At 39.9% G+C, this 20,247-nt stretch overlaps 1 protein-coding gene across 2 annotated transcripts; it reads right to left on the bottom strand.

Annotated features, from left to right (window-relative positions):
* Nucleotides 1–3,968: 3,968 nt before the first annotated feature.
* Nucleotides 3,969–19,689, bottom strand: MYOZ1 (myozenin 1). Of its 2 annotated transcripts, XM_014250137.2 has the most exons (6): nucleotides 19,508–19,689; nucleotides 17,303–17,404; nucleotides 16,211–16,392; nucleotides 7,629–7,863; nucleotides 5,365–5,524; nucleotides 3,969–4,537 (listed from the first exon to the last, which is right to left on the bottom strand). In XM_014250137.2, the coding sequence occupies exons 2-6, from the start codon at nucleotides 17,376–17,378 to the stop codon at nucleotides 4,306–4,308; spliced, it is 885 nt and encodes a 294-aa protein (XP_014105612.1). In that variant the 5' UTR covers nucleotides 17,379–17,404; nucleotides 19,508–19,689; the 3' UTR covers nucleotides 3,969–4,305. The 2 variants fall into 2 exon arrangements, with proteins under 2 accessions (XP_014105612.1, XP_005520586.1); XM_005520529.3 differs by lacking the exon at nucleotides 17,303–17,404 and having other exon boundaries at nucleotides 19,508–19,688.
* Between the last annotated feature and the right edge of the window lie 558 nt (nucleotides 19,690–20,247).

The raw sequence follows: 20,247 nt of genomic DNA, 5'->3' as shown, positions 1-20,247 counted from the left end.
TTTAAAAGCACTGCTTCGGGGTTGTTTATGTAGTTCTCTTCCCTTTACTGCATGTGTTAATTAGCACAAAATATATCTGAGCAAGTACTTGCACTCCTTAAAGCTTCATGTAAGTTGTACTGCAAGCAGATGATTGTCAGAGATAACACTTACTGTGTGTTAAATACACAGAGAGCAAAAACATAAAGGCACTGCTAATTAATTACATTAACTGAAGAGACATTTACTAGTAGATATATGATCATAATTAATATAATTAATAACATATTTATGCCATCATCTATAACTCCAGGCAAAGTTTTAAAACATCTGAGACAATATTTCTGGATAATATTGCTGAGATTTCTTTTAAATGCTTTTCTTTTGCATTAAAATGTGAGTACTATTTTTGAATGCATTTTTAGCATGGCTTGGGTTCTTTATCATATTTGTGTTCATGAGAGAAACATTTCAAAGCTTGGAAACTGTAAAATAATATTCCTAGAAATGACAGTGTAAATAACTGAAAATGTGAGAGCATTTTGTTTTGAATGAAAGATCTGGATGTCACAAAATTTTATGCAATCCATTTTTCACGGGTCAGCCCCTCTCTATTAAGTGGATTTTTAGCTGTTGTTCCATGGAGTATAAGCTTAATATCCAGTATATCCTATAAGGGAACTGTAGCCTTTTCAAGAGGATGAGCTCAATAATTTGTTCTTTTTTATCTCTAACTATGATGATCCTGCTTAAAAGCAGATGACTGACTTTCCATTCTGTAGCTTCTACTATGTGGGAGAAAATCCACTGTAATTAAATCTAATAAAATCCTCTAATTCCTAGTATAAACACTTCTCTGACATAGGCAATTCCCCTGAGTCTACATCACAGCCCAAGGAAAACAAAGAACAGGAGCTCTTTCTTACTTCTGTTATAAATTTGTATTGTGATATTGGCTTTTGCAGATTAATCTTATATGTTAAATACTTTTTAGCTATGTATGTACTTTTTTCTTGCTAACAAGTCTTAAGCTTAAAAGGATTTCCTAGGTACAAGGCAAGGAAGCCCCAGAGGGCAAGGACAGTGAAGCCCAAGCTGCTTCTCAGGAGAACAATAGAGCCCAAACTGTTATCAGCAGAAGAAAGATATGAAGCCCAGCTGCCCTCAAAAGGAAGGATGAGAGGCCCAGATGGTTATCAACAAGTGACCATTTGCAAAAGAAAGGAAACCAAACTTCAAATAATGCTGACCAGCTAGAATAATGATGACCAGCAAAAAAATATGCTGACCAGCAGAAAATAAAAAATTGTAGAAAAGCATGATCTAAGAAGGCGGAACCAGGGAGGGGACATGTTTGAATATGCATAAAATCCTCAAAGCAAGCAGGGATAAAAAGAGTGTTCCCAAGATACCAGGGGTGTTCCTGGCAAGCCGCCAGGGCACCCGGCCATTTTAACCCTTTGCTTTATTTCTTTTGTCTCCTAATTGTCTTTTTGTTTATATTAAATTCTTTTTATAAATTATTAAGTGAATCTCGTTTTTAAGACTTCCTTTTAAATATTTGATCTTTATGGACAAACTTCTGCCCTGATTAACAGTAGCTGAAAGCCTTACTCAAAGTAATTATTTTTGAGACAGAATTTGGATTACTGATTTTTCTCTCACTTGTAACATTACTTTGCATAATGACTAAACTAGCATGTAATTTAGGCTGTGTAAACAACAAGACAATAGTTGTCTGAATTGTTCTACAACATGTAGTGTTGTTTTTCTCATTTTGTACTAGAAACAAAAGCACATAAATCCTGCTTGACAGGATTTGAAAGTGCACTGGCAAAAGAAGAGCTATGTACCTTATTAAGCAAATGTACCAAAACCGAGGAAGCAGCTTACAAGTATGAATTATAGCAATATTAATAACAATTTGCAGTGATACAGTACTAATTCCAAGGACATTGCAACTTCTATCCCCATTTAGGGTTTGGGCTAATGGAGTGTGTTGACAAAACCCCTTGTCCAACAGTATATTGTGAACCAGAGAGAGCTTTGGGTACGTGCCCAGCCCTTTAGCTACCTGCAGGATTGTGCTGCTTTCCTTGTACCTGGGAGCTTTGAGACTAGGCCACCAGAGAGCACTGTGCTATTTCTGCATGCATTCCTTACCTGTCTGCGTGTTTAAGGACCTATTTTATTCAGTCTGTTTTTCTATGAGTAGAACTCAAGTGGTTGTTGTGATTTGACTGGAATTCCCAAACATTTTGCTGTCATTGTCCTATATGCATCCTGTGTGCAGCCCTTCCTTGAACTGACCAACCTCATCTGGGACCTTCATCCCATAAGTGGCACAGAAATCTCTTTTAAGCTCAGACCCAGACCTGGGGTCCTTTGTGTGAGCGATGTTGCAGAGGTGCTGGCCTGCACTCTTGTGTCCTGGGTGGACCTGAGACCTGTGCTGTGACTATCTGGGGCAGCCCCTCCTCAGAGCAGCCAGTCCTCTCTGCACCTTGACATTCCTTAGCTGGCCCATGATCTGGAATACCTGCTACTGAAAATAGATCGTGACATGTGGCTACCAAATGATCTTGTTTCTGCCATTCCTGACATATTTACCATGAAAGTCTAATGTATTTCACTTTTTTTTTTTTTAATCACGTAATTCTATATTGCAGTAGGCTAAAATATGTGTCTGAAAATGAAAGGCAATAAATGGCTTACTTAGTGGGAGAATATTTTGCTTCATGTCATCTTGTTTGCCTCTGACTTTTTGAATTTCTAGCCTTGTCATTGTAAATTCTTGTATTAAAGTACTTTTGAATTGCAAAAGAAATCCATCTTCCTTAATTACAATGCAATTTAAAAGCTAGATTGATTTAAAATATTGGAAAACAGCAACCTTATCTCCAAAGAGAGCTCAAACAGGGCTTCTTCATTTTTGTTGAAATTTTCTTCAGATCAAAGTACCACCTTAGTATTTCTAAGTTTAGTCACAGAACTGAGTTATGGATACTTCTTAATAATTTAATGGGATATATAATAAACGTTCTTTAGCCTTTGCAGCAGAAAGTTTAGGAAACTACTCATTAATTATTTTTGCAGCTTGATATTATTAGCATAATTTTAAACAGACCTCACAGTAGCCCTGTCAGTAGCTTTATTGAGGCGTGTAATAAAGCCAACCACATAACTATCCCAACAGAATAAAAAACAAATACATGTCTGCAAGAATTTCTAGACAAGGAGGAAAAACTCCTAAATTAAAAGCACTTCAGTGGAAGTTATCCCCATGAATAAGCTGTTCAGCCCTGCTTACAGGAGGAAATGTGGAGGCACAAGAACAGAATTTCAAACCAGTCCCCAAGCAGGAATTCTTTAGTGGTTTTCCACAGTGCCTGCCTTTCTTCCTATTTGTGTGGCATTGCTGAAACTGCTGCAAGAAATGGAATAGACTTTGATGGTGTTTATTTGAATAAGTAATGCACTGTGGTAGGTGTCAAATTAGCTCTGTTATTATTAAAGCATTTGTTTTCTTGCTCTGTAACTATGGGCAAGCCATCCTACTGTGGTGTGCCTCTGTTGCTTCCCAACCTATCAACTTTATCATCTGTGTTATAAAAAAAAAGAAAAAAAACCAAAAAACCCCAAAAAAACCAACACCAAAAAATTGCTTAAGCTGTCACCTAGTTTATACTCTGGAGAGCTGGGGAATCTTATGTGACAGTGAAATACTTTAAGCTGTTTGTTTTGCTGACAGGCTGACTTGCTAGTTCATCTCTGATGTTTTTCTAATTTCCTCTCAAAGTCATCATTCTTCCCCATCACTTTGGCAGTATTTTTCCAAGCCACCTGGATGTATATAAATCTTACGACCATCCCTGTCAGTCCCTGATCTTTCTTCCCAGGCTAATAGTCTCATTCTGAGATTGAAACTTTAGTTATTGCTAATCCCCAAATTCTTTCAGCAACACTTTTTAAGGAGAACACACAAAAGCTATTTTTCATCTTGGTGTTTTATTTTTTGTTAATATATGACAAAACAGGTTCATTATCAATCAGACAGGCAGCACGTAGCATTGCTAAACAGAAAAACGCTTCCTTAGTCTTGGCCTCTAATGTGCTAGTGAATAAAAAGCTCCTTTTCCTCAAACTGTGTCTGATTTAGATTAACAATATAGTGAAGAGAAGTTTAAAACCTGCTAGGGACTTGTCTTGGCTGCAGGCAAAAGAAAGGAAGAGCTGGCAGAACTAGAGTTGCACTTTTCCGCTCCTTACTATCAACTTGCAAAGAGAAGGGGCTGAGAAAAAAGGGAAGGTCTTGGCAGTGGGGATTTACAGCTCTTCTGTTTCACCACACACTGGCACATTGACTGCAGTCTGGTACTCTGAGAAGTCTCCTGAAGGCATCCAAGGTATTGGGGTTCTGTTGAAGGAGGGTCTTTTGCTGAAATTTTGATTATAGATCATGAGAGATTCTGGGAGCAAAGGGCAGATATCAAACTGAGGCACTTTGAAGGTCATCCGTTTGGCTGCTTTTTCATAACCCCCATAAGGCATGGCAGTCCTGGCATAGGGGAATACATGGAGTTAGCAAACAGAGCATAAGTAAACAACAGGATTTATAAAATAAATAGTCAAAGTTATCAATGTTCTAAATTTTGCTACTGCTGCAATTGACTGGCCAACAAATCCTTCATGAGAACATAGATGTATCCATTGCACATGTACTAAAAATTATGTAAACACACACATATGCTGCAGTGCACTTCTTTCATGCTTCTTGCATCAATCTCCATCAAACCATACACCTTTCACACCTGTTAGTATTCTGTATGTGTAGCAGACAGAGGCTACATTATTGCAGAAATGAGTGGGATGTGGGTTTGTCTTTGGTACTGATGTCCTGCAGCTGTGAAGGTGGGTGGCCATATTGTACAGAGCAGCTAACAGAAAATGGTTGCTGCCCTAAAAATATTTGTAAACCTTTCAGTTCTTATCAGTAACAGCAGTAACATCCTGATCTGTATATTAAGTGCTGTGAAGAATGTGGCTGCTGCTCATAAGTATTTTTTCTGACCTCCTCAACTTCAAAGGGTTGCAGTAAAAAACAGTGGCAAACTACATCTCCTGGTAAAATGGGGAAAGAAATGCAAATAGGATTAAAGTCCTCTTATCCAACTGCATAGGTTTTCTGTGCATAATCTGAATTAAAAATCTCTAGCTCTTAATGTATTTTGTCTTTGTAGTCTTCCAAACATTTTATCCACTGGAGACTGGGCTAAGCAAAATGACATGCAACTAAAACTTATTTACAGTACACTATGGCTATGGTCAGCATTATTGTGTTTTCTCTTGCTAAATAAACTGCATTGAATATCTAAGAAGACTTACCGGTTAAAAGACTTGTAATGGGGAAAATCAGCTTTAGGGCTGTATGACAGTAAGTCCGTGGAGAACTGACTTTTGTCCTCAGGGCTGATACCCATTGCTCGTTCCCAAGGGGAAATATAAGTTTTAAATATAGTAACTTTTTTGCCTCCCGACTTTCCATCTGTAAACAGAGAAAGGTAAAGCAGTCGAGTTAGATGGCACTCTAACTGCATTGTGCTTCTGTATTGTGCTTCTGAAGTTGAGGCACCAGCTTTATTTCCAGATTCTGTAACTCCTACATCAATACAAGTTTTTATGGTTAGATTTCTGTTTTAAAAGGATGATCATACACTGCTTCTGTCCTTATCCACAAAAGCAGATAGTATCATAGTCTAAGAGCCACTCATCCTGGAATTTGCATTAAAGCATATATTTGAAAGCTTATTTTTCATTCTTTTTTTTTGGTTGCTTTTATAGAAAGAACCAAAGTCCTCACCTCATCATCTCTTCCACTAACAGAGGGGAAGCTTTATATGAGGAAAGATGCTATATAATTTCTTAATTTACTTTTCTTTATTTTCTGTCAGATCATAGCAGACATTACCTGGTGTTTTCTTTGCGATTACATGAACAGACATTCATCTTTTCCCTCTTCTGAACTGGGATGTTAAAGACAAGTCTGTCTCAATCACTTCAGGATGGATAAAAGCAGTTTGTAAATATTATGTGGTATCTCACTGGACATTAAAATCCTGTCGATGACTGGAGCTGTACTTTGTTGTAAAGTCAGACACGATTGCTAGAAATTTTAGATTAGCTTCTAGCTGCTTCATTAAGCAAATTAGTTTAGACAAGGGATTTTCATTCTGCATTTCCCTTCCCCCAGCGGTGTATAATACCACCTTGCTAGTAAGAGCATAAGCTTTGTATTGATATGCAGCACACTTATAATATTTTCATCCTTCATAAACCTTTAAACTTCTGAGCAATGACATCTGCTTAGCTTGGTTAGGGCAGATGAGAATAATAGGTTAATGGAGAGAGACATTCTGGTGCTTTCATGGCACTACATTTTGTATAGAAAACAAATCCTTATGAAGTAAGTGGCAAAGAATGAAGACTATCATATGAACCTTTCTTCTTTATCACACCTCCTTTATTTCTCATGCTTATTTCAAACCATGCCAAGTCCTGGGGTTTCCTGCTTTCAGAGGATTGCAGACACTTACAAGAATCTCATTTTCATTAAAAAAAAATAAAAACAACTACTCCCCTCTTTCTTGGTGACGTATTTAAACTAAGCAGTTTACCAGCAAATTGATTGCTAGGGTCAAAACATAAAAGCAGCTGGGATCTGTCTCTGCAGTGAAAGCTATAGGATGATATTAATCCTCCTTCTCCCAGCACACAGGATAACAATGAAGAAAAATCTCCTGTAAGAAGACTATAAGAGTCCATACAGATTGCTTTTTCAAAGGAAATGTAAAAGCTGATTTTGATATAAAATGCACATTATTCCAGAATGTAAATGAAAAAACTTGGATTTTACAAGTCATTCATTTGGTTACTCAAGGCAGTTATTCCTGCTTCCAAAGCAAATACTTTTTTTTTTTTTTAAACCTATAGGGACTGTTAAAGTTATGGTTTCATCTGATGATTCTTATACTAGGTATTTGTTTCTAGAGATTTCTGGTCAAATTAAACAAAGGATAAAATCAGGCAAAGACTAAATTATCTTTTATTCATAAAGATATTGCCTGATATTGCCTCAGTGGCCCAGTGATGGTTATCTAATAACTTTTATAAATATTGCTGCTCCTTTCTGAAGATTATCTGGAGAGTGTTCTTTTTTATGTAGAAGCTTTGTTTTGAAATCAGGGCTTAGATATTCAAGTCTGATATTCAGATCAGACTACTGGTCTAAAGAGTTAATAGCACTCTCTCCAGCAGTGGTCAGTGGGAAACCCTTGGAAGGAGGGAGTGCCACACTGGCATGGCATAGCTGTACTGACCTACTGCTCTATCAGCCTTAGGAGCTCAGCAGGTAAGTTTCCTGTCATTTCTGTGGTCCAGTCAAGGAAGGTATTTCTGCCTCCTGCCTTTGGTTGAGAAACATAGAAGCATACAAACAAAACCATCAAGATAAAAGCAGTTCAACTCTTGTAGACTTTATACTGGAACTTTGGAAGAACCCAGGTGTTAGATTAATTTGCTTTTCCTTAAGAGTAGGCTTGGCATGTGGTCTGATAAGCTTTAGTTTCTTGCTCTTGCAGCAGGATACTTGCCTTTGCCAGTACCATCGCCTCCTTCTCCACCGCTTCCAGATGATTTCCCTGCATGCTCCTCTTCACCATCTCTGGTGCCTGCTCTGCTTCCAGGCCTAGGAGGGACACCAGGATGCTGCTGCGTACTGGAGCCATGCTGCCCAGCTGGCATTCCTCCTATCATCCGCCCATGGGCATAGCCTTGAGCATCTTCTCCATAATGCCCTCCTGGTGGGATGAACTTCTGAAAGTGATCCTAGGAGAGGAGAAAATAGTATGGCTGAATCTGTTACAGGACATGTTCTATTCATGTTTGCAGGGTTGGGTCGTGAACTCCTGAGTCTCTGTGATCTGACCAGTTCTGTGTCTCCATTACAAAGCCAGTGGCAGAACTTCATGTGAGTTATTCCCTTTATTCAGTATAGGAGCAGCTGTGGAACAGCAGAAGTGGCAATGGAAGTACACATACCTCAGTCATTTTATGTGATCAGGGGGTTGTTGTCCCTAACAATTATAACTATGAAATAGAGGAAGAGGGGAAAGGAAATTTAGCTTTTAGAGCAGGTAAAAGTCCAAACAGAGATAACGTTGGCTAACCTGTGAGAAAGCAAGCTGGGAAAGAAAAAGGAAGTGTTTTCATGTCAAAACTAACATAACCCCAGCTCGATTACACTGTAGGAATGAAGTGTTACAGGTCACCTGAACAGCAGGGTATCTGTGACAACATAAAAGCCAGGGAGATGTCTGCCTTTTTGCCTGTTTTCCGTTTATATGAAGGTCTGCCTTGGGAGGAGTATTTAGATGTTGAGAAAAACTGAAGAGATAGCAGCCTGGGAAAACAGAAAATACTTCCTGGAAACCACAAAGGGGAAATGACAAAAGGGAAGAATTTTGTTTGTAGCAGTATGTGAATTAGCAAACCAAATCTAACCAACAGAGTGAGAAAGAAAGTTGTATCCATCAGTAAAATTAAGTTGTGCTTATTTTGCAGACCATTCACTCTCTCTTGTCTAGGCTAGAAGGGACAATCTCTGCAGTATGTAGCAAAAGAGCAAACAATCCATGCAGGATTTATAGACCTTGTGGTATATACTTTGGTGCAATATCCTGTCTTTGCACACAGAAAATTGTGTGGAATATAAACTGATATAGTATGTTCAGAAAAATATTTTACATATTGGTATTGACATCAAAACTTGACTCCTGTCAGACTTAGAAAGGTATCTCTTGTGTAGTACAGCCCACACAGCTATATAATACAAGTAACCTGGGTTATATATCACGTATAGTCTTTCCTGTTGAACTAGGAAATTGGCTATTAAATGCACAAAGATGCAACAAATACATGTGAATGACATTGAATGAATCTGTGGTTCCTCATGCTGCGATTCTACCTGTATAAATTAATCTCAAGCAGCCTCAGAGATGGCTCTCAGAGGGTTAAGGCTTTCTCAGGGCTCTTACACCTAGCACAGTTCAGCAAAAAGAAGCTTTCCAGGCTGTAAACAGGCTTCCAAGGCCAGCTGTTCAGTCAGCTAAAAATAGTCGAGAAGTGAAAACCCCACAAGGCTCAAGGCAGAATTAGCTAACCCTCTGCTCCCTGTGTCTCCCACAACAGTGTCCAGGGTTTCACAGCAGGTCACCAGGCTGCAACCCAGGCAGGCAGCCAGCTGCAGGCTGAAGTGGCAGAGCTGGTGCCCCCAGGGCCTTTAGGGACTGTCTGTCCTTCTCCTAGCTGCAGGGAATTCCCTTTTTAGGAACAGAGGAGGTAATGTTCCCGTGAATGTCAGGAAGCACTGTGTGGGGAGAGGATTGTGAGCATTAAACTGCACACAGGAGCTAACGGGCAATCTGCTCAATTATGCATGGCAGCTATGTAGCTGCAAAAAGGCAAACTGAAAAAGGGTATTTTGAGGGTTAGGGGTCAGAATGAGGTTATTTTCAAAATGTTAATATATATGCAAGGGTAATGCTTCTAATGATTTGCTTGCTACTTTCAAAATAGAATTTGTATCTGTTTTCCTTCAAGTTTTACCTGTGCTGTGTGCCTATTCTGAGAATTAAATGCTTATTTCTCTTACATGCTTCTCCTGCAACAGAAAAAAAAGTCACAAAGCATCAGCATAACATGAGCTGCAGTAAAAAGGGCTGTTTTGTTTCTGCTCACAGCAGTATTTGATGTGACTAGGGAGGGGCATCATTGTCATCTGGTGTTATTTTAAATTGCAGTATTATCACTATGTAGGAATGAAGTTTCTCTGAAACAGAAGGTCTGTCTCAGGAAAGCCACTCCTAAATCTTATTTAGCTGCAAATTAAATTAGCTTGATTTGCCTTAAGCTAGTTCATGATTCTTCATGGGCCTGCTGGGAAAACATCTGATCTGCTAAAAGTAGGCAACTCCATTCAGATAGGAAAGACATGCAACACCCCAGTCTACTCACTAGAACAAAAATATACTTTTCTTTAGTTTTGGCCACCACAATTGTTTGTCTTAGCTCAAATTAACATGAGGCAAAGGGGAATAGATCTTCTTGAAATATTTTCCAAGACAGCGGAGCTCAGGAATGACAGCCTCAAGCAGGAGCCTCAACATAGTCAAAGCTGCGTAGGTACAGCTTTGTCTCCAGTACAGGGATCACACCTCTGGTCAGGGTTTTAAAGTGGAGTTTTAGAGCTCATACTTGAGGAGAATGCATGTCTTGGGACACTGCTAATACCATGTGGAACTTTTACATATATGCATATTCACATTATAAAACCAGCCTCTCTTGATTGACTGTGTTGGTGGGAGTTCCAGGAGGGAAGTCCAGCAATGTTAATTGAGATGGCTGGCAACCTTCTCTTGTTAGATCTGGGGACAGATTGCACAGCTCCTCCTGTCTGTGCATTGTTGGAGGGTGTGAGTATTATCAGTCCCTGCACATCCCTAAATCCACTCTAATAAGAGAACATTTGTTCCAAGTTCACGTTGTGGGTCCCCTGGGTTGGCTAAAAAAATTGGGCTCATGTCTTTGAAGTCCTTAGTGCTAGCAAGTGCCTACTCCTGCAGGCTGAGTGCTTAGATGGACAAATTCTGAATTCTCTAGAGCATGTGCCTAATAAAAAACAGATAATGAAAGATGATCCACCTAATGGAGCTGAGATCTCTATGTATCTCAAGGCCCTGACGTCACTGCAGGCAGTCCCCAGGAGAGACACTGTGTGCTCCCTTTCAGCTCCTTGCTGTGTCCTAAAGAAAATGATTGAGGCCACCAAATGTGTTTCTATTTCCACCTCACTGATAAAGAGCTCCCCAAATATTTGATGCCTATGTAGTTACTAACACTTCTGAAGTTACTGGACTGTGTTGTCTCTGGGCAGCCACTCAAATGCTCCTTAATGGTGGGATGGGAGATTTAAAATTCAGACGTGGAGAGTCTCATAGACTGTCTGCTGTTTTTATCAAAGCGTGGGCCTCAGTCCTTCATTTGGAATTGCATAGCCTTAAACCTATGACTCACTTTTTAAAAAAGGATGAAAAAAGAAGCTGTTGAAGAATCTTTCACTATTATGCTTTGAACTTGTTACCCCAAGAGGTACAGCAGGTTGAGCTCCTGCTTTCTATGTCTAGGTCCATTTCTGACTTGCTGTTTCATCTTAGGCAAAATAATTTTTGCCTCTGTGCCTGAATTTACCCATCTAAATAACAGGAATTTTTATCTAATGCTACCCAGAATTAGATATATCTTATTTGTATATTTTATACCATCTTCGTCACATTTTCTTTGTGGATGAAAGAAACTGTGTTTCAGAATTTTGGTCCAGAGTTTTCTCATAGTGGTCCAACAAATTGCTGTGGAAAATAAAAGGCTCTTTTTTTTTTCTGTTACTCTGCTTTTCCCACACCAGTCACTTCTTGAATAAGAATGCATCAAGACTCCATGTTCACTCTTACACAGCTTTGGGTATAATGGGACCTCTAAGTCTTTTGCACCAATCCAGCTCCAGTGCAGCAAGGCTCATTTTGTTAAACAAGTTACAATCTCACCTGGCTTGCTCCACTTAGGTCATAACCTGAGACTTGTATCTTAGCCTGTAATTATCCTGTAATGTTTGATCAAGAGGTTTAACATTTCATGTAGATCAGAACTCCTAGAAAAAAATATTTTCCTAACATTTCCCCTTTAACCTTACCTCCACTGATCTTGATTTGCATTCATCTAAACACATTAAGGGGCATACAGAGCCATCAGTGCATGCCTCTGTAATAAACCAACCAGCTGCATGTTAATATCTTTGTTTCTCCATCATTGTTTTCCTTCAGACACTGTAACATGCCTGGCTATTTATCATGGAAAATCTCTGAGGCAGGTTGAGTGTGTACTGCTGTCTGCTGTGAAGCATCACTTTCAGTTTGTAACATAATCACTTCCATTTTCTTCCTGCTACTTCTGCCTGCTCTGAGTTCTTGTTCAGCACCAAAAAGAGTACTAACTCCTACCATTATCCAGAAGAGCAGTATTCCAAATCTTTTGACTTCTTAGATTTTGTTCCACAGTTGGCATCAGCTTAAAAGAGACCTCTTGACCTGAAGTCCAGCAGAAATTGCCAACACATCCATTTGTTTTCATACAAGCTTTGCCATGATTGGAAGCTGCATTTATTATGTAACTTGTGGATGAGTGTAAGAAACAACCAAGGTGGGGATTTTGGTTGTGGGTCGGTGTGGTTTTTGAGGTACTACTGCTCATAATTGTCTATTTAGATATTGTTTTTTGTTTTAAGATCTGATAATAAGACATAAAAAGGAGAGAGAAAAATGAAGGTCTTCTACATATAACCCAAATCAAGCCACAGGTTTTGACTAGCAGAAGGACTATATTTAAGGATTCTTACTGGAAGAAAACAGTGATGGCAACATCCGAGACACATAACTATGGCTTTGTTTTCAGTTTCCCCTTAATGCCCAGCAGTGAAGTGTTATAAAGTTTCCACTTGATGACAGCAAGGTGTTACACTGAGGTTCAAAAGCAGAGGTGGGATCTCGAAAGAAGTTAGGGCAATAATGAGTGAGGCTGGAGGGCTAAGAAATATTGTTTTACATCATCTTAATGTGTTTGAGGCCAAACACATTTAGCATTATGAAGGAAAGGTCTGTGACCTGCTGATCTATTAACTGCTGAACCATGAAGTGGGATTTAGGAGATCCAAAGACAAGACTGAGACCCTGTCTGTGGTTTTGGGTGACTCATTAATCTACTCCATGGTTCATTTTCACCATTAAAAAATAAATGTAGTGATTTCCCTCATTCTCTAGTTGGCCAGATGATACAGCAATAGAGCACATAGCAAGACAGGGTTTCATCATGGTCTTTAGTCAGTAATGAATTATATCTTGCAGCTCCACAATGATGTGAAAATATCCTCTGAGACATGGAGAGAATCCACAGTTCCTGTGGATGGCACAGCCTGGGGTGAGGAAAAGAAATCCTACATATGGTTTACTGGACAGGGTTCAGAAGAACCCAGCTTTTCTAGCACAGCACCAAACAAGGAGGATGTTGCCCAAATTCTCCCTGTTCAGCAGGATATTGGTGTCAAACTCACCCCTCCCTAAAATCTTCCTCTTGTACTGTATATTTGCAAGCAGAGAGAGTCACAGTATTGGAAACAGCTCCACAGTAGGCAGTGCATTTCATTTTGCTCATGTTGGGAATGGTCAGTCCTTTTGACTGGGGGTTTAGCTACTGTTTGCCTTTAACTGGATGTGGAGAGCTGCAGCAGTGACAGACAGTGGTGGGTTTTCACCCTTTTGCATGGAGCTGTCTGATATTCATGTACACACAGTAGATATGTTTCCTCTGCTACAAGTAGGGAGAGTGATCTGATTGTTCAGTGTGGATTTTTGGCTGGTGAAAAAGGAGGAGGAGAGAAGCAGAAGAGTGGGTCAATGACACATGACTGCTGGGATCTTCTCCCTTGTGTGGAAGGTTTATGGCTACAGTACAGGCTATTCTGGAACCCCTTATATGGTTTGGATTTATTTTTAATAACCTTTCTCTTTGTGTGTGTTTTATATTACATTATCTTGCTGGTAAACTTCTTTTGTGGGAAAGAAACAATACATACTCCATCCCAGACCTGCCTTGCCCTGCTTTCTTCAGTGTGTTCTGAGAATATTTTAAGACAGGACAGTTAAGAAATCTATTATATAAAAGCAGAAAATACACCACCAGCTTCAAATTTCTTCTCTGTCCCACAACCTCAAAGACACAATAACTTATTTGGGATGGGGAGCAAAGGACATGGAAGTTAATTGTGAGGAGGAAGTAACTGGGTGCAGCAGTAGGACTTCTTACTCTGCCACTATCTTCTTCACAGTAATCTTTTGTTTAAGCTTTCTTTTCTGCATCTGCCTTTGAGCAGATAGAGGAGCAAGAAAAGAAAGGAAAAGAAAGCTAAACAGATACTGCAGTTAAAAGGGCTTTTTTGATGGAAGTTATTTGGTGCTAAGGTCAGGCTCTGTCCTGATGGTTTGGAAGATAACAGGCTACAGATCTGTTGCCTTTACCTGCTCAAGAGCACCCAGCTCTCTGAGACAATGACTCAGTTGTTGCGATTGCTCAGCTTTTCTTAAAAGTCTGACTGCAGCAAGGCTGCTCACTCATGCTGCCTGCAGTGGTGACAATAGTTACCTGCAAGGGCAACTATTGGATCAACCAGTGAGCACATGGAGCGGCCAGAAAACCTGTAACTATGTTTTGATCTTGCTAAACTGACCCCAAGCGAGGGCTGTAGGGCAGACCAAAGTCTTCCTGCACTGACCAATGGAGTTTTGTTATCTGTACCATGGATGTGGAGGGAAGACTTGTAGGCAAATCACGGAGGATTTTAAACAGAATGCCAGCTGCCGTTTGGAGACCATGCCATGTTCTCATACAGCAAAGCCATAAAGAAAATCCTAGGCTTTTTAGAGTATTTTCTAACCTCCAGCTACATTTCTCCATGGCACAGGATCTTAACAGTTATGCTAAAAGATCTTGGGAGCAGATGTGTTCTTACAAAAGAGAGAGAAAGATTCACTACAGAAAGGGTGTGGACTGAAGGTCAGGCACGGATGAATAAACAAAGTAGGAAAAGCAGCTAACAAAAGAGAAGCAATTGTCATCAGCATTTGTAATGTCAGTCATGGAGGGACTGTGCATGTCCAGTCTTGGATCAGTTTGTCACAACTTATTTGTTTTGGATTGTTCTGATTGGACATTCTTTAATGACACCCTGAAAATTTTTGGGACTTTGGACTTTAGCCTTTTTATTCCATCAATTTATTATTTTCTCACTCTTCACTGCACCAGATTCTCACATATGAACTTGGCCCTCATATGTTTTAATATGTCTGAAATTACAGAGTATTTATAAAAACATAATGCATTTCTCTAGGATATTTATCTGTGGACTCCGAAGTTCAACATACCATTCATTCTCACATTCTTTCTAGGAGATAATTCTCTGAAGAAATGAACTGCCTAAGGCACAAAGAGATGACGAGACTGCCCAAAGTTTAACATCACAAGATATGCTTGCTCTATCTCTGGTCTGTCACCCCTCATCTGTAATTTTACTTGTTGTAATTTTATTTTTATTTTTTTTAGTTAGGCATCTTTCTGCATTCTGTCATTTTTAGAAGTGAACCACAGGTATTTTCTTATTGCTGCTTTTGAAAGCATCAGAGTACTAAAAGATAGTGTGTTTTTGTTTGGCAAAACATTTTCTTCAGCTTAACTTCTATTGTTTTCCTTGAGTCTCCTTGGACTGGAAAATATATGCCATAAAGGGATGTCACCAAACCAACTTTGAAGAACATCAGAAGGTGAGGTGGTACATTCAAATGCACATAAACCTTAAACATTTTATATTTGTTTTACTGGATGCTGATAATCATGTTAATAGAGAGTTTCATTTAAAAAAGTTTAGGTGTCTTCAAAAAACTTTAGACCTGCAACTAGCTGTAGAAAGAAGTTTAAATAACAGTACTAATGCAGGGGAAAGGGAAAAGAAAATGAATGTCTGTATTTATACACCATATCTGAAAAGAAAATGTTTTAGAAGAGGACAAACGGCTCCTAGCAAATTAACTGAAAATATTTCAGAGTCAGGTTAGAAGTTTCACTTGTGGAACTTGCAGAGGACTCTGTCCAGCAGAAAGCATAAAAGTAGCTTAGACTAAAAATAGAACTGCATCTACTGGAGCTCAAGTTAGACCTGGATGGATCATTGCCATAATGCAAAGAAGAAATGGAATGGGTACAAAACCAATTAGCCCTGCCCTGAGGTCTGAATACCTGCCAAACATGCAGCCTTCCTTCATCACTCAGTACTGAATTTTGTCATGCTTCTATATGTGTGATACCAAATATTTTCCAGAGGAAACTAATGCTGCTGCCAAAAGGAAATAAAACTTGAGTATTTATGTAATTTGGTTTTCTTTCTTCACTTCTTTGCTAGTAGACGTCCCCCTACCCCCCACCCACACACATTAAAATAGAAGAGAGCTTGGGCACACTCCATTCCTTCTTTCCCTGAGTGTATGGAGTAGCATTTTAGTCTTAATCTTCAACTTACCACAGAATTGTCAGTGAAGGCATCAGGGTTATTCTCATAAATGAACTTCTCCACTCTCAGCTGACGTAATTTGAACATCTTGGATCCTTTGTTAGTGAGGAGAGAAAGCTCTTCTAGCATCACATCTCTGGGGATGCTGATCTTCTTCCCCAGGTTCAGCTTGGACACCTCTTGTGGCATAGCTACAAAACACATACAGGGGGACACTTTAGGAAGTACTCTGGTCCATGTCTTTTGTCTATTGCTTCCTAGCACCAGTAGTGACTTCAAAGCAACCAAATTATCTTCTAAATTAAGATTTTAGGAAATTATCTATGCATCAAGTTTTTACATTGATGACACTTTGGATATAGATGTTTGGGATTTACTCTGGATTGCAATCAAAGCAAATCTGCAGAGAGAAGTTGCAGAGGGGTGGAACTAGATGGGTGTCTCCCACATCTGAAGCGTTTCAGTCAGTGCAGCAGGATTTCTTGGGACTGCCCCAAATGACTACTTTTCCAAACCTCTAAAACCTTCCTCATTCTGTCAGAAGTAAAGAAAAGATAAGGACATCACAGCTATTTAAAAGTTACCCTACCTAATACACACGTATTCTTTAGAAAGAAAAATGTTTCAGGCTATATTCTTCTTGCTCTATTAACTTCTCTGACTTTGTCTTTTTCAGCTAATGAGTGCTGGCATCAAAGAAACTCCTTTACACAGTGAGAAAACAAGTATGAGACAAAGGTTATAAGAGAGATAACAACATAGAATATATCTAGGCACTTTAGTATTGACACTTGTAAAAGATCATGTTTTCTGTCCATTTACACTGGTGTGCATCCAAATTAGTGCTGCAGGAGAATACAAGTTTTCAGAGTGCAATCTAGGTTGACTTTTGACCTGGGTGTGTGCAATGCTTTTCAGCTGTAAGATAGAAAAGGTGATGTGGTTGAAGGCTGGGCTTCAGTAAAATTTTTGGTTCTGCCTCCTGGTATGTTCACTGCATGTTTTGCTTTGGGAGTTCAGTCAGACAAGGTGATATTCTAAAGGCCAAAATTCAGGTTGAAATCCAAACAATTCTTACATGTGCAGTTTTGCATATCTTACCTTCATGTGTCAGCTTCCCAATGAGTTTAGTGGATTTTTTCCTTTTAACAGGAGCAGGAGTCCCTGCAAGGGGCATTCCCACAAAGGGTTCTCTGCTTTGCTCTAAACACACAAGGAAATGGAGAATGAAACACTGGAAATGTATTTCTTGCCTCTCTTTTAGTTGCCATCTCTAGGTAAAAGATACACAGCCTTCATTTCACACATAGGTTCTCTTCTATCCCTTCCCCATGATGAAGCTAGTGGGAGGTATCATCCCATCAGCAGGCCGTTCTGGGGTTTTCTGGAGACTCAGAATTCTGACAAAATATGGTAGCAGATTCCAGCAGAAGCATTGCCAAGGTGCCGCATAGCACTCTTTTCAAAAAGAGGCAATTTAATTGCAACAAGGCAGTCTCCCAGAATCCACATGTGCTGTAGGTATACTCTGTTATCATCTTGTGCTGCAGTAACAGGATGTCACTTTGAAAATTTGCTCTATGATACAATGTTATAACAACAAGAAGTTATCATTAGATGGTAATACATATTTTTGGATAAAGATTTCAGGTCTGTCCATGAGTTATTTGGAGCACTTTGCATCATGTGTGGTTTTGGTTTGGGTATTTAGATAGTCCTTTTAGAATTAGAATAGGTATTCAGAAAGTCACCAGACTAAATGTTTGGAAGGAAAAAAAATAAAAAGAAAGAAACTAAGCAAAATTCCAAGTAGTTCTGTCTTTTATGACTGCTACTGTTTTGTTACAGAAAGGCTGGAAGAGAAAGGCATGGGAAAACCTGTTAAAGTGGTTAACCAAATTTGTTTGAAGTCACTTGCATCTCTTATATGTTGATCTTATACCATACCATTTCGGAGGGGGAAAGAGAAGAAGAGGGACATTTTTCTGGTACAGTGTTCCCCATCTTTTTCCCCATATAGGATGAGAGATCTGAACTGCAAAGCCGGGGAAAATCACAAGTAATCTCAGCAATTCCATTTCAGGCAGCTTCTGAGAATCCTTCTTAGGGGTTATTACACATAAGGTAAGTAGAGCAAATGTCTTGCCTTCACTTCAGCACTATCCATGCCCAAGCAACAGCATATAGGGGACAGATCCCCACCTAATACAGTGCAATACATTATAAAGAAAAATGGGAAAAGACCCATTAGCTTCAGCAGCAGCAATAACTAACCACCTCTGTCCTTGTGATTCTTTGTACTTGCTTAAGATTTCAGAAATCAAAAACTTTGAACTAGGAGTTATATTTTAAAACTAGCAAGCAACCAACTGTAACTAGGAGTTTATATACTACCCTTCTGATCAAGACATTTTTATCTCCTGTGTATTCTGAAGTATCATTTCACCATTAGTTCTTTTGCAACATGGTTTTTATCTGATGGAGTGGTGATAACTGTTTAAAGAAGCCAAGCCACAGCAAAGCAGTGCCAATCACATTGGCATATACTCCCTTGGATTAGTTTTTCTTTCAGATTTGCAAGCTTTTCCTTTTACTTTTTCTGAGATGCTGCCTGTGGAGTTCACATCATAAACGAGCCCATCCTGGGGTATTCCCAAAGCAAGTGTGAGCAGGTGCAGCCGTGACGCACGCGCTGCACATTCTCTTCAAGCAGCCAGACATCTGCTTGGCTGTATAAAAGAAGCAGGCCCTGCTTGACAGGAAAGGGGCAATGCTGCCAGGAGACAGCAGAGGTGAGAGGTTATGGCCCATCTGATGGGTCCTAAAATTGGCAAAACAGAGAGAAATAATCTGTTTGCCACAAACATGGATTCCCTGGGCCAAGGCAGAAAGGGACAGCCATGGTGGGGAGCTGTGCTCCTCACACTAATTCCCAAGCAGCGATGAGGACAAGTGCATCCCATTCTGCTGTCCTTCTTTACTAATCCAGCAGGACTGAAGATTGAAAAACCCACTGCATGCAATTGGTCTAGCATAAGGAAAGGGACAGCAGTCTCTCACTATGGACAGGGTCCAGAGTTACACCGTTCTACTGCTCTCTCAGCCCTCCCAGAAGCTGCTGGAGCCTGACCCCATCCTCCTCACTATCTCAACATAAAATCAGGGCTTTTCTTCCTCAGCTCTGTCACCTGGTTCAACTTCTCTGTCTTTTTGTGCATTGATCTTTGCAGCAGTCATTGGTGCTGCAAGCCAAACCAGTCTTTACTTCTCCAGCACCTGCACTATTTTGCTGCCCAGTCAACTCACCTCAGGCTTGCAGTGCCAGGCTCAGACCAGCTCACACACCTGCCCCAGAGCTCAGCAGTGGCTGCTCCCTCCCAGCCTGTCTCTGGGTGCTGCCTGGGGAGGCTTGTCCAGCAGCCCCACTCTCCCAGGGTGCCTGGGTGCAGGGAAGCTCTGCCCAGCACAAAGTGCTGATGCAAAGTGCTGTGAATTTGACTCCTGAAGGCTGCTCACACAGGCATCCTGTGGTTATTAATAGCCAAAGGCCCAGAGGGCAGAGTCTCAGATAGCACTGCTGCCATCCCTGAGGAGAGGGGAAAATAAAAGGTTGCACCTCAGGTCTCCTGCAGTGACTGTCTCAATGTCCAGGAAGACCAGGCAGTCCATAGATGGCTCACTTCTTCCTCTTGGTTCAAATAAACATGCAGTTCCTCTTCTTCCTTCTATTGCTTTTTGATGAAATTAATAAAACCTTCCCAATACCCTGTTTGTCAGTAATGCCTCAAAAGCTCTTGGGTCTTGCTCTGTTTTACACCCTCCTTCTGCCCCTTCTTAATTATTCATCTCAGTGTCCTCTAGGCTGTCATACATATTTCCTAAAATGCTTCAGAAAATACAGAAGCAAAATAATGGTATGCATGAAACAAGTAGTAGGAAAAACCACAGTCTGGAAAGCTATTTACAGAATTCTAGGAAGTAGATATTTCATATGTATGGGAAACCCAACTGAATCAAGGAGCAAGGAAATTAATTTCCTGATTAAT

The sequence above is a fragment of the Pseudopodoces humilis genome, chromosome 9 (assembly GCF_049639895.1).
Source record: "Pseudopodoces humilis isolate 2021_Gansu_Grassland_sample_001 chromosome 9, ASM4963989v1, whole genome shotgun sequence".
NCBI classification, from domain to species: Eukaryota; Metazoa; Chordata; class Aves; order Passeriformes; family Paridae; genus Pseudopodoces; species Pseudopodoces humilis.
Note: the sequence above shows the minus strand (reverse complement) of the source record. Positions and strands in the feature narration are given on the sequence as shown.

Bases quoted from the DNA above. Each gene is read 5' to 3' on its own strand.
- MYOZ1 (XM_014250137.2), bottom strand. From the start codon at position 17,378: ATGCCCCTTGCAGGGACTCCTGCTCCTGTTAAAAGGAAAAAATCCACT. The intron at 16,393-17,302 runs GTAAGATATGCA...TGTGTTTTGTAG, and splicing joins TGGGAAGCTGACACATGAAG to CTATGCCACAAGAGGTGTCC. The intron at 5,525-7,628 runs GCAAGTATCCTG...CTCTGTTTACAG, and splicing joins AGGCGATGGTACTGGCAAAG to ATGGAAAGTCGGGAGGCAAA.